At 37.2% G+C, this 14,954-nt stretch overlaps 1 protein-coding gene across 6 annotated transcripts in view; it reads left to right on the top strand.

Annotated features, from left to right (window-relative positions):
* Window positions 1–13,706, top strand: part of SESTD1 (SEC14 and spectrin domain containing 1) — a 98,521-nt gene extending 84,815 nt beyond the window's left edge. For all 6 annotated transcript variants that reach the window (XM_072418404.1, XM_072418407.1, XM_072418401.1 and 3 more), the window contains 5 exons: window positions 914–995; window positions 6,167–6,289; window positions 6,818–7,009; window positions 9,422–9,543; window positions 12,922–13,706. In XM_072418404.1, coding sequence (XP_072274505.1) covers window positions 914–995; window positions 6,167–6,289; window positions 6,818–7,009; window positions 9,422–9,543; window positions 12,922–13,051 — 649 coding nt within the window. In that variant the 3' untranslated portion in view covers window positions 13,052–13,706. The remainder of the gene's footprint in view (window positions 1–913; window positions 996–6,166; window positions 6,290–6,817; window positions 7,010–9,421; window positions 9,544–12,921) is intronic.
* Window positions 13,707–14,954: the final 1,248 nt, after the last annotated feature.

Genomic DNA, 14,954 nt, shown 5'->3' with positions numbered 1-14,954 from the left:
ACAGCACCGTTCTGCTCTATGGAGAGGGGAGGGGGAGAACGACGGAGCAGCACCCTGCTGCGCGCTCTCCCCCTTCCCCTTGCATTAGGATCGTTCGTTGTCCATCGTCCGTGGATCCGCCAGGACAGTTGTTGGGACAATGGATGACGGGTACTGTACACACGCCAGATTCTCGTCCGATATTGGCCCTGAGACGATTATCAGGCGAGAACCATTGGACGTGTGTACATAGCTTTAGCTAACCTGGCAAATTTGCATTTTTCAGAAGATTTTCCCATATATGATGATGCCAAAATCGGACTTCTAAAGACAGTCTGGATGTTAGTTGCCCAAATATTTATTGCCCACAATCTGTTCAGTCTCAAAATGTGACTGATACCTTCAGAGTAGCAGCTGGGATAGTATGTTTCTTTGGTCTGTAGCTTTATGAAGATCTTTCAGGTGAGGGAGCTCTATTTGAACCATTGGTTTGATCATTGATAACTTTACAGAAACTGGCTGCTTAAATTACATAGGAATTTATTGGTCAATGCAAATTCTGATCCTTTGTTACAGCAAAAATTGAGGATGGACTAATTTTCTAATTATTCGCTGATCAGATAACGGCACATTAACACAAGCAGGTGTGCCATGTAAAAATCTGCTCCGTAATCACAAGTTACAGATATATTGGTGCTATGTTTCCTATTCCTTCATGGCCACCTTAAAGGCTTGTGTTGACAAGCTTTGACTTTAAGATACTTTAAATCTTTTAGATGTATTGATAGGTACATGGTCCTTACTGGTACTGGAAATCCACCAGCAGGAGCTAAAACAAGTTTTTAATGGCATTCTTAGTTATTTTTGTGCATAGCCTAAAGACGGGTGGTAATAAAAACTTCACTGTGAAAATGTGATTTTCTTTTCTTTTCAGGTGTGAAGATATGGTGGACGTGCGGAGGCTAAAAATGTTACAGATGGTACAGCTGTTTAAGTGTGAAGAAGATGCAGCACAAGTAAGAAATACAGCAATGGTTGCATTCATCTGTACACTGGTGTTGTCAGGTCTGTTCATTATTGCTAATTAACAGAGAGTAGTGAACAGATATATGCACTCCTCACATTTTGCTGCCTATGCCAGTGAAATGGACAACATTTTTTTTTTAACTGTAAGCAAATATACATTAACACTCATTAGTAGTATTGTTTTAAAAATAGCGATTTTTATAGCAAAGTATTTTGGTGACCTTACAGGGCAGAAAAAGCTAAGGACAAGCTATTTCTGAGCACCATCTTCATTCTACAAGTGTTGAAGCTGTGTTCCCAGTGAGCAGCACAACACAGAATGGAGTTCATGATTTGGCATAAATCAACTCTCATTGAAATCTATTGATTGGGTTAGCTGTAGTTCTGTGGGTTTAATCTGGTGACTTTGTCAGGTGGGTGTTAAGGAAATTAGCAGAACTTGTTGGCAGTAGTATGGAGCAAGGCCTTGATTACTTTAAATCGCTTAGGCAATCTAAAGTCGGCATTTCTGCAAGTTGAAATCAATATTTTTGTTGCAAATCGTAGCTCCTTGTTTCAGAGTATTCAATAGAATTTGTGTGCAATATGGAATGAAGTTCCTAAAATGTGAACTCTAGCCTCTGCTTAAATTTCAGGTTAGCACCATTAGTTTGGACCGCTAGCAATTTATAATTTTTCCCCTAATACTCCCAAGAATGGAATTTTGCTGTAGTATTTTTATATCCCATCACCTATGGGTGGTTGTCACTAACTTGTTAGTACTTCATTTAGCTTTGCAGGGTCCAAATAGTTGAATGTTACTAAACCTACTAATAGGGATAGCTCAACATGAGACTTCAAAGTAGTCATAGTCATTTAGCTTCCTTAATATGAAAGAAAAACAAAACTATCAAAAAAAATTTTGAGTTAGCAGAAGTTCTCCTCTCTACTTAGATTTTATCCTGCACTTCAGAAACAAATGACTCACATATACAAATACATAGTATTAGTATTGTCCCATAAGAACATTTGCTCTTTTCCTTCATTCTTCCAGAAAGATAGACACTTCTTGAACCGTCTGCCAATTTATATTTATAATTTAAAAGTTTACATGCACAAATCCACAATAAGGAATATAAGAAAGGGGAAAAAAATGTCTTCCAAAAATGATTGATTGATGCTAAATATATAATCTGAAATAGATGATGATAAGCCCTCAGTCTTTCCGTTTTTGTAAGAACAATCTTTCACGTTGAACAAAATAGATGCAATTTATTGAACTAGTCTACAGACGGTCATGTTGGAGCATTTCAATGAAAGATGAGATATATCATTTGGAAAGGTAAAATGGAAAACATATTGTCCTGTTTATAAAGGGATGAACGGGATTTTCACCAGAAAGACTTATACACAAATAAGGCCATTTTCAGTTTGCCATATTCATAAAAGTGGTGTTTACCTGAAAAGGTTACTGCTTTTCAGGCACTTTTCTAGAATTAACTCCAATTTTGCATTTACATGTTCTGTTTGCCGTAATAATAAATGGTGATCAGTAAAATCACCAGATAGCATTTACCATTTTGAACATTGAAAACTCCCTGGTCGCAATAAAAATCACTGATTTTTTTTTTTTCCCCCAAAAAACACATTTAAAGTTGATAGTTTAGAAAGTAGAAAACCGTTACTCATTTTAACAATATAAGGCGTCTCGTTCACCACTTTAGAGCTATCATGGTACCCCTCCACTTTTAGAAGCCTAATCACCAGGGAAGAAAACCTGTCACCGCTTTCATAAATATAATGTTAGTTACAAGTGGCAATCAGAATTTCGAATTTGGGGAAAAGGTTTCTGTTTTCCATTTTTTTATTTAAAAAAATGTTCCCCTAAAATAGTAAATAACTTCATAATAAAAATATAGAACCTGCATTTATTATCAAATGAGGATTTGTGCTACTGGAACTGAGAATGTTATAAGCAAGAAAAAACATAAGTCCATCCCCTCCCTAGTGCCCTACATTACATTGATCTGTGAGGATCACCTATTTTACACTGAACATTTTTTTTGGTTTTCCAGTCCTACCTCTGCCTTGAAATATTGTAGTAGTATTTAAATACACTTTGAGAAATGGATTATTCGCGGGTATAATGGCAGAAAATGTGGCCAAAACGTGTAGAGGGAAAATCTTTACCCCTGTCAGCCATGGGTGCATGGCTCTTCATGGATCATCTCTGGAGAAACTAACATGTTGGGCCCTTTAGTAACACCTGTATCATAACTTAAAATACAATCTATATTCCTTAATTTCTAATAGGACATTTTGAGGCTGATTATTTGTGACACACAATACACCTCATCTATATTACACTCTACCCCATAGTCCCATCATAAGGGGAGTAATTGGTAACCAGTGAACTTATTACTATAAGGGCAGGAGGCATAAAACTGCAATTAGGACTTACTAGTCTCATCATCTTTCTTCCCTAAAGAAGCACATCATGCCAAACGCATTTTATTTATGATACTGTAATGTATATCATGTATGTCCAATGATAATGCTATAGTTAGGTCCATAAATATTTGAACAGAGACAACTTTTTTCTAATTTTGGTTTTGTACATTACCACAATTAATTTTAAATGAAACAACTCAGATGCAGTTGAACTGCAGACTTTCAGCTTTAAGGAACTAAAGCCTTTTTTTAACACAATCATTTCATTTCAGGGGCTCAAAAGTAATTGGACAAATAAAAACCTGAAAATAAAATGTTAATTTTTAATACTTTGTAATGACAGCCTGTGGTCTTGAACTCATGGACATCACCAGATGCTGGGTTTCCTCCTTTTTAATGCTCTGCCAGGACTTTACTGCAGCGGCTTTCCGTTGCTGTTTGTGGGCCTTTCTGTCCGAAGTTTAGTCTTCAACAAGTGAAATGCATGCTCAATTGGGTTCAGATCAGGTGACTGACTTGGCCATACAAGAATATTCCACTTCTTTGCTTTAATAAACTCCTGGGTTGCTTTGGCTCTATGTTTTGGGTCATTATCCATCTGTATTATGAAACACCTCCCAATCAATTTGACTGCATTTAGCTGGATTTGAGCAGACAGTATGTCTCTGAACACCTCAGAATTCATTCGGCTGCTTCTGTCCTGTGTCACATCATGGATAAACACTAGTGTACCAGTGCCACTGGCAGCCATGCACGCCCAAGCCATCACACTGCCTCCGCCATGTTTTACAGATGATGTGGTATGCTTTGGATCATGAGTTGTTCTACTGGCTTTTTTAGATGTTTTTGAGCAAAGTCCAATCTAGCCTTTCTATTCTTGAGGCTTATGAGTGGCTTGCACCTTGCAGTGCACCCTCTGTATTTACTTTCATGCAGTCTTCTCTTTATGGTAGACTTGGATATCGATACGCCTACTTCCTGGAGAGTGTTGTGCACTTGGTTAGCTGTTGTGAAGGGGTTTCTCTTCACCATGGAAATTATTCTGTGATCCTCCAGGCCTTTTATGTGCTTAATTGATAATGACGAGGTAATTGCCCACACCAGCCCATGAAATAGCCTTTGAGTCAATGGAGCCCCTGAAATGAAGTGGTTGTGTTAAAAAGGGTTTTAGTTCCTCATATTTTTTTGTTCAACGCACTGAATTAAAGCTGAAAGTCTGCAGTTAACTGCATCTGAGTTATTTAATATTGATTGTGGTAATGTACAGAACCAAAATTAGAAACATGTTGTCTCTTTACGAATATTTATGGACTTAACTGTATATGTTTTTTTTAAATATTCAAATAAATTTTCGTTTTATGAATATGTATTGGAATGTCTATTGGTGGAAGATGTCTTTAATACCACTTGATTGTATGTTTTTGTACCTATTGGTTCATGCCCAATGCTAAATCCATCAAAGCCCCTATATGGGTTTTTAGAAAACATGCTTACTTTTTGCCTGTAAGCTCTTGTACATACAAATGTTAGACTGATTAGAGGAGTAGTACAATTTTTCAGGGCATAACAAAGTTTTGGGTAGCATACAATCTGCTAGAATGCTTTCATAAGTAGTGCTGAAGCTTACAGAAGAAGGTTTGTTTTAAAACCTTCTGTCAACTTGTTTAGGCAGTACTACTACTTAGAATAAGTGTCTGCAGTGCAAACTCCAGCTTAAAGCAAAACTAAAGTGAAAATAAAAAAAAGAATACTTGCCTTCAATCCTGCAGATCCCTCAATGGCGCTGGACCTTCCCTCAATCCGGTCCCTTGTTGTCCTGGAATTCTTCTTTTTTCCGGCGCATGGGGCTAGGGGGTGGTGCTGCACCCCCTTTTTTTCTAATCTAAGTTATGTACATGCATTTCTCCCCATTCCTGGGAGCTTTTATGTGGGGCCCTGCAAAGCTTTTCGTCTTTAAACATGCACTCCTCGATAGTCTTGCAAAATCATTGGTTCCTTTGGAAGAGCCATATTCATAGCAGCCTCCTGCTGAGTAAGGCTCTCCCAGAGAAATGAATTGGGCCACAGCAAGAGGATTAGGGGATATAGTTTTTACAAGAATGGCCACACAGTGAAATTACACTTTTTAATTCTGGTCCAAAATGGTAAAAACAAAGCCAATGGTTAATCAGTAACGAAAATATACACATTATATTGGTGAAAATGTAAAAACCATGGAGATCTGTGACAAATGGAGTCAATAGAATGACCTATGTTGTCCAAATGAATCAGTTGTGCTTGTAACACATTTTGAATGGATATGAAATATTATGTTTTTACCAATTTATAAAAAGCTGTTTGTGGAATTCCTTTCACATTAGCAGTTTGCAGAGTGTTCATATCTTTGTTTCATCAGTTGGAAGCCTCTGTATTGGCACTCGGCACCTTTACCAGATAATGTGCAGAAAAAGTAGGAATGAGAATGAGATTAGCCTCCAGAAATTGTGGACTCTGATAGATGACTAGTCCTGTGTGAATGAGGGTTGAGTGTCAGGTTGTAAATACATCTGTCAAGTTTCTTTAGTCACATTTTCTATTTTGATTTCAGACATTTATATTAGACTTTAGATTTTTTCACATAAATCTGTAAATATTTTATGTTTATAGTACATTTTTAATGCCAAAAGTTCAGTTGAGTCTATTGCAAATTATAAATGAAATCTGCTACAATAAAAGTATGTATCTTTTTCAGGCAGTGGAATGGTTAAATGAATTACTGGATGCCTTGTTAAAGACACACGTCAGGCTGGGAGACGACAGTCAAGAAACTAAAATTTTGATAGAAAAGCACCGAAAATTTGTGGACGTTGCCCAGGTAAGTACCATTTAGACTTGGTACTGGTTGTAAATTGACATTTCAGACAATTGTCCTCCCTTATTTATTCTGTTCTACCTTTGTTTAAGATGTACCGGGCTGCAATACTTTGCCGAACTTTATATAGAAATAGGTTTGCATGGAAGTGGTGCAGGTTTCTTGTTTTTTTTTTTGTGAGTCTATGTTGACACATAATGCCCCATGAAGTAATGTTGCCTTAAATTATACTTCCCTTTTTTTCAGCAGAATATAAAGATAATAGTTATAGGAATGTATCAAATTCAAAGTACAAAGGAGATGAAAGCAAAGAAGTTATAGATGCTATAAGCAACTCTGTTCTCCCTCCAATCCATTTTTTTTTGCAATCAGCTCCTCTATCGTTACACAAAATGGCTAGACTCAATAATTACCTTACATTCTAGCTGGAAACCAAAGTTTCTGTAGCTAACCTCTTCAATTTAACAATGAGAACAAAGAATTGTATTTTTCCTATCTATAATTTGCTTCTTTTGTTGGTCCTCTTCACAGAGTACATACGATTATGGACGACAGTTACTGCAAGCCACAGTTGTGTTATGTCAGTCTCTGAGATGTACGTCAAGGTCATCAGGGGACACACTCCCGAAACTTAACAGAGTATGGAAACAGTTTACGATAACCTCAGAAGAGAGGGTTCACCGGCTGGAAATGGCGCTCGCTTTTCACTCAAATGCCGAAAAGGTTAGAGTCATTTGCATATGACCCAAGCCAAGTAGCTTCAGTCATTTAAAGGTCACGTGCATTTCTGTAAAGCACTTCTCGCTTGTTTAATAGAGTTCTTTCATTTTCAAGGGCCCAGCGCTGAAGTGCGTTTGGAGTGGATTGAATTATTTCTTTAGAATAGTTTTAAGTGCATGTACTTTGTTGTTTGGGGCTTTTAAATAGATGTGGGAATACTGTAATCATAGCTACACAAAAAATCTCATCATTGTTCTGTAGTATAAATTTAAAAAATGATTTCTGTGTACAGAAGTGCTACTTTCTACCCAGACCAAGGACAACTTTTCCCTGTCCATATAAAAAAAATGGGAACTGCCATTATTGGTTGGTTCTTGATGATTACAAGTTGCTATCTTTATGCTGGCTTTACCTGGAGCAAATCTGCAACCTGTGAAGTGACTTAGGGCCTGTAGGAAGACTGGAGAAGGTAGACTATTATGGGAGAACCTGAGTAATTCAGCAAATCTGAAATAGATTTCCTAAAAATTATTTGACATTAGTTGGTAAAGTAAATTAGGCCCACTGACAGAAGCCTACATTGGTCCTTGTACCACAACACTTAGACTGGAAGCCAACCGGCTAAGCTACATGTAAAGCTACGTACACACTTCCAATTATTATCGTCAGAAAACGAATGACGAACGTTCCTGCATGATATATCTGAACGATCGTATAGCACCGATCCTGCACATAGCGGTAACGACACGATCGTTCGTAGATATTGTACACACAATAGATACGATCGTTTAAGCGATAGAGGAACTATGTGCACGACAGGAAAGTGAACGAGCGTTCGTTCATTACGCATGCTCAGATCATGGACGATCAACGAACGACCGTACACACGAACGATGTTCAACGATCGTCGTCCAATCCGATCCGCCGGTCCGGTCGTTCGTTTCCAACAATTTTCCTCGTTCGTCGGCGTCGTTGGTTACTTTTTTACGAACGATTTTTTGCCCAATCGATCGTTCGTCGTTCGATTGGAACGATAAAAATTGGAAGTGTGTACGCACCTTTAGTGTGCCAATAGGAGGATGATGAGCAGAGATACGAATACTTTAACATTTAATTCTGTGTAATTAGTCTTTTTCTTTTAATCTAGCTTAGGGGAAAACAACATTCAATTACTTTTCTTTTAGGAGCTTCAACCAAGCTATTAAATGCACTTAGGGATGGGTAGGTATGAGGCAGTATGTTTGTATGTCGGAAACGCTTTAATGTAAGTTGACATTTTCATAGCAGAGTCTGTAGTTTTATCTACTGGGAATATTTAGTCTAACCAAAGTTTTATTTAAATCCTGAAGTCTGATAATAACGTACAGCTGTGTGAAATGTATTTGGTAATTTTCTATTTGTTGCGCAAGCTACCATTTCATTTTCATAGGTATGATGGAGATTTCTGACAGATATCTGTATGGGGAAAGATATCATCACAGGAACTTCACACCACAGCTACAAAAGTATGGATATTCTTAAATATAAACAAGTAAAGAAATCACTCGGAGATCTGTACTCTGCCATCTGTTAGTAAAATTGAGTTTGTATTGAACACTGCTGTAGTATATATGCAGACTCCTTCCAAACCTTATGTCTGTTACAGTAGAGGGATGTAGTTTAGGTGGTATACAGGAGTGGTGAACTATCAGATTGCTTTAAGTCTGCAACCATCCCTGGAGCTCAGGTAGCCAGGAAACAAAATAGAAAATGCTTAGCAATTTAAACAATTTTCGTGCTTTGCATCAAATCACAAACTTGCATGATAAAGACATGAATTTGAGCTCACATTTTCCAACGTGTTTGTCCATTGGGAGAACACCCGTGTAAAATTGAAAACTGTTAGGCAGAGTTTTTTTTATTTTAAACCAATGAGAAATTCTCTGATATGTTGTCACAGCTTAGAAAAAGCATTTGTGTCGATGGGTATCAGTTGGACAGGTACAGTGGATCTGCTTCAATCAGGGTTGCATTTACATGGATGGTAATGTTTATTGGTGGACGCAGACCCTTGGACTGTTTCTTCCAGGTAGGGCAACAGATCATCTTTAAAATGGTTAAGGCAACTGTCAGTTAGGAAACATATGATTGCATTTTAAGGAAACCTATCATGGAGCAAAGCAACTCAGAAGTCTTTGATTTGATCGAAGCAGCCCTTGCCCAACATGTGTGCCACATATTAGTTGTAAAGCAGTGAGGATAACCTTGATTGCTTTACCAGAATGTGATAAAAGAGAAGGTGGGATTCTCAAACATGTTTTACATTGTGATGAATTACTATTAGGTTGTTACCATTCAAACTGGGAAATGTTACAACCAACCTGTATGTGAGTTTGCTATTGGTTTTACTTTTTGGTTTTGTTTTTCCTCTTTCAGATCTTACAAGAAAATCCAGAACTTCCAGAGTCCGTGCTGGATTTTGAACAACTTGATGAAGTTGAAGCTGTTGGGAAATCACTGCTGGATAGACTAACAGTACCTGTAATTTATCCTGATGGGTATGTCATTTCACTCTGTCTTGACCATGATTTCCCAGTGAGATGTAGTTAACATTGGTGTTATGTCATAAACGTAAACTTATTTTCCTAATGTATATCATCTGTTGGTATGCTGGCATTTCTGTATACAGATTGCAGCAGCAAATATGAATACCCCCTTTGCCATCAGTTCCCTAGCTTTGACTTATCCCAGGCAATTTTAACAGCCTCTTATATTAAGAGACACTTTTACTTATACTAAGAGACACTGTCATTATATTGAAAGTGTTATAAAATACAGCATATACAATTATAATACAATAAAATACAATTATATTACTGTATTGTTAACCTGTTCACTGCCAAGGGGGTAAGGCCAAATTTGTGAAGCCAAATGCTTCATTAAGCCTTACATCAGCTGCAAAATTACACATCAGTGCAACACTTACAATGAGATGTTGGCAGACACTTGGTCATTTGTAAATAGATGTGGTCAGTGGCTAACAAGCTGTTGCATACATCCACAAAGTGTATAAATTCAGTGGCTGCAGCCTAGCCTAGTGTGTGTGTGGTCTGTCTGCCAAAGGGATGCCAAACACAAAAGTTTTTCAAAAATATTAGCAAAAAGATCAGATCTGAGCATGTAGGCCCCTTAAAGGATGTTACTAGGTTGGTAACTGGGGATAAAGACAAGGCAGATTTACTAAACACTTTTTTTTTAGCTCTGTGTACACAAAGGAAAAAGGAAAAGAGCTCAAGTCCAATATGCAAATTAGGGTTGATAGGTTTAGAAAAGTCAATCTGTAAATGGATAGAGAGCTGGCTTAAAGATCGCATCCAGAGAATTGTAATTAATGATTCATGCTCTGAATGGTCTAGGGTTTTTAGTGGTATACCATAGGGTTCAGTGTTGGAACCTTTACTGTTTAACATCTTAGTCTGACACCAAACTATGTAATGGAATTAAGTCCATGCATGATGTCTATAATCTACAAGCAGACCTGGATGTACTGTTTGATTGGGCAGCCAAGTGGCAAATGACATTTAATATAGATAAATGTAAAATTATGCACTTGAGAGCTAACAACATGCAATTAATAACAGCATGCAATGCCAAGCTGCAATAGCTAAAGCTAGCAAAGTACTTTCCTGTATTAAAAGAGGAATAGACTGTCGAGATGGAGAAATAATCCTGCCCCTGTACAAAGCATTGGTCAGACCCCATCAGGAATATGCAGTCCAGTTTTGGGCACCAGGCCACAAAAAGGACATTGTTGAATTGGAGAGAGTGCAGAGAAGGGAAACTAAATAATAAAAGGAATGGATGAGCTCAGCTATGAGGAGAGATTATCTGAACTGAATCTATTCTTCCTTGAGAAGAGACGTTTAAGGGGGGATATGATTACCCTGTATAAATATATAAACGGTCCATATAGAGAACTCTCTTCCTAATTACTCACTTTGAGATCATTACAAAGAACAAGAGGAAAGGATTCTTCACTGTAAGGTCTGTGAAAATGTGGAGTCGGCTCCCTCAGGAAGTAGTTTCAGCATCTACTATAGATTGCTTTAAGAAAAAGCTGGATGTTTTTCTAGAAGCAGAGAATATAACTGGGTATTAAGGCTTTAAAGTAAAAATAACAGTGGCTGTTGTTGATCCAGGGAACATCCGATTGCCTCATGGAATCGGGAAGGAATTTTTTTCTCCCTGTTGAAGTACCAGGGTTTTTTTTGCCTTCCTCGGGACCAACTATGTCTTATAGGGTTTTATATCTGGGATATGTTTATTTCCCTAGTGGTTGAACTTGATGGACTTATGTCTCAACCTAACCTACTATGTAACATACAATATACAACAAGTATCCTGTTCTTGGCTGTGCATGACCCCCTTTCATTACATTAAGTTGGTCCTCTAGGCCAATTTTCCCCATCATGGGCTCCATTTTGCCACTCCTCTCTCCGGCCCACTTTTGTTGCAATCTGCTGCTCCTCATTCCTATCTTCCTTGTCATGTAATTTTCTTTTTCTTTTTCTCCGGTCCCCTTTCCCAAAAAAGCTAATTTTCTTAACATGTATCAAAGACAGGATTGCTGTGACTTGCTACAAGTCCTCCATGCCTACTATATCTCACCTATATGTTGCAGTACAGAAATCTTCAATCTATCGCTCAAGCCTTAAGAAAATATGATGCTAGTAAATTTTCATGTTGCACAATATTTACACTATTAGGGGTTGTTTTGTATTTTTATTTACAAACATTTGCATGTATATGGAAAGTACAAAATCAATGATGTCATCCTCCAATCCTACAGGTTTTGTGCTTTGGTGGGTCTTTTTTATAACGGTTTGCACGTGAAAAATTACATAAAAGGGCCTAAGAAATGTTAAACACAAACATTGCAGAAAATAAAAACTCGAAAGTTCCACTTCCTAATATATTTTCTGAAGTTCCAAATAGTTCTATGTATACAACATTTACAAGCCAGGACCTATCACCATTGCAGGGATGGGCACAGTTATCTTCACCGCTGACTCCATGGCAGACTTCTGTGGAGAAGGCAATCAGCCTCACTGACTGAATTATACCCAGCGGCTTGCTCTGCATGCTACACAACACATGGACTGTGTCGTTTGGAGCTGAAATATAAACCTCCCAGGAGTCAGGGAATTAGTAGTTTGACAAGAGACACATGTCTTGTCAAATAGTAATACTTCCTTGTATTTTTTCCTGGTTTAAGTCCACTTTAAGTGTGTATTTTAATAAAGAAGACAGAAGGGGTTGTAGCACAGGAAGGGTCACTGTATTGCCGAATTACTAGTAAAGAAATTAACAATATTGTTAAAGCTTGAGCAAAAGTGAAGATTTCTGTACTGCAATATATAGGTGCGATATAGTAGGCATGGAGGACTTGTAGAAAGTCACATCAATCCTTTCTTCAATACACATACATGTATATGGCTTGGGAAACGTGGGCTGTCACTCACTGAGATGTCTATTTACTAAAACAACAATACTATATATATCCTTGTGTGTCATTACTTGCCCTCTGAATGTCCACTATATCATTCTATGTATGAGTGGCACACTGAGGTGACTATAGTCTCTTGGACAGGAGATAAGAATATCCACCAACGGGATGCAAAGAGTAATCAAATCTGACCCAAAACTACCACACTGGTACCAAACACAGACTTGGTCACAATTCTATTAAACTAAATAAATAAAACTTTCTGTGTCCCCCCCCTGAAAAAGACTGAGGAAATCCCCTACGGTGAAAACTCAGGCATCTATAAAACAATGATGTATATTCTTAATTCTAAACTTTTTCAGTACAAAGAAAACAAGATTGTGGATGCATCTTCAATTTTCCATGTTGCATAATGTTTTTTGTTTTGCAGAAGTGAACAGTATTTTGGAAGTCCAAGTGATATGGCCTCCACAGCAGAACACATCAGGGAGAAAATCAAGATGGTCTGCTTAAAAAAACAACAACTGTTAGAGCCTGACGTTTCCATAAGAGAGAGTTAAGAGAGACCGGACTGTGATTTATCCCATAAGCTCCAGTTTGTAACTCGGCATGTGGTCATACATTGAAATGCATTTCACAACCATCCCATGAAGCAGCATCTTCTCATCCTGAAACATTGCTCTGCGTATTGTAACACTTCTATAAAGCCTTACTTATATACTGTGCTGTGAATTCATCAAGTATATTACACAGTGTAGTGCTGCTCTTGACACTACCTTTAAGCCCTTTACAAGGGCACAAAATGCGTGGCTGGATAATATATTCAAATGCCCTCTGGCAGCAGATGGGTTAAAAGCTTTACCTTATTTGGTAGTTCTGTTTGTAGGTAAGCAGCTGGCAAATGCTTTTCAATGGTGCTACCTAAGATGAAGGATTCTCCATGATCATTATAGGGCGGAGGAGACGTATATGAAAAGTATTGTCCCTGAGTGGATAACGTAGTGTTTGTAGGACGTGGGTTGTTCTTAGGATGTAGCGTACTTCTTCTTGTCTTAATATCTAAAGACATTTCATTTTTTATTGTGCCATTAAACAACTTGTCCTTAGAATCTTTGATATATCATGTTCATGAATGAATCAAATGTTTTCTTACTTGTATGGGACAATGTATTTAAAGCTGTTTATGCTGAATAAAAACATCTTTTTAAGGTTAAATGTTCTGCCTAATTTATAAAAATATACCTTACATCACTCATATTTTCAATCATATTACCTAAAGCTAAAATGTGATAGAAAGGGGATTTTTTGTTTAGACTAGAGGAGGAAAATAATTTTGGACACAAACCAGAGACCATGATTCTGCAAGGTATAAGCAGCTCATCATATGTTAAGCAACCCTACATATAGTGAAAAGCAAAATGCCAGCACTAAACACAAATCTGGAAGAACGATTTAGAGGAAAAAGTGCATTGTTCTTTTTCAATAATTCTTTCTTTGATTATTTTCCATAGAATCTTGGCAACTTAAAATAAGAACCATTCGCCATTCTTTTTCTGGCATGATCACCTTGTTCTATATAATATTCAGATGACTTTGTTAGCCTTCTTACTCTTGTGTTGAAAATAGTCAGCTTACTCTTTCATTTGCTAGTCAGGAGTCTTGTATGAGGATACACAATGTGCTCTGTCATGTAGTAACAGTACAGCCAAAATAGATCAACACTCTATATGATAAAATTTGTTTTTTAACAGACACCCATTTCACAATTCTAATAGGAAGCAATGCATATCATCTGCAAATGGGATGTACAAAATATTTATTTTTAATCATCAATAAAAAACAACCATATTGGTTAACACACATCAAGACATCTTTTGTACAGACTTTCTTTGTGACAATTCTCTTTTATAAAGACAAGGTTTTGCTCTTGGCGCATTTCACATATTACAGCTTCATCGGAAAAACAAATATTAGCTTTCACTTAACCCAATTCACTACTCTTTACCTCTGAACATAGATCTCCCTTCTCAAGGTATTGCTTCCTGTATTGATCCTGTATGCAAAATTATTATTATTATACAGTATTTATTTAGCACCATCATATTACGCAGCGTTGTACAAAGTCCATAGTCGTGTCACTAAACTGTCCCTCAAACGAGCTTACAATCTAATGTCCCTACCATAGTCATATGTCATTAATAAAGTCCAAGGTCAATTTTATATTTGTGTTTTGGTTTGGACTTTTATTGTGAGAAAAGAGTCAAATATAATGGGTGGTTAAATAAACAAGGTAATTAACATTATTAGAATTAAAGCTGAGCGCAGAGATTGATTTTGATAGAAAAGCATATAAACATGGACGTAGATATATATATGTAATAACAAATATAGAGAATCTTTTCCCCCTTAAACATAAGCGGTATCCACTGCTCTAATATTGCACCTTGAATACAAGCTCCTATA

This window comes from Pyxicephalus adspersus, chromosome 7, assembly GCF_032062135.1.
Source record: "Pyxicephalus adspersus chromosome 7, UCB_Pads_2.0, whole genome shotgun sequence".
NCBI classification, from domain to species: Eukaryota; Metazoa; Chordata; class Amphibia; order Anura; family Pyxicephalidae; genus Pyxicephalus; species Pyxicephalus adspersus.
The sequence above is the reverse complement of the archived record's forward strand: the minus strand, read 5'-3'. Positions and strand labels throughout refer to the sequence as shown.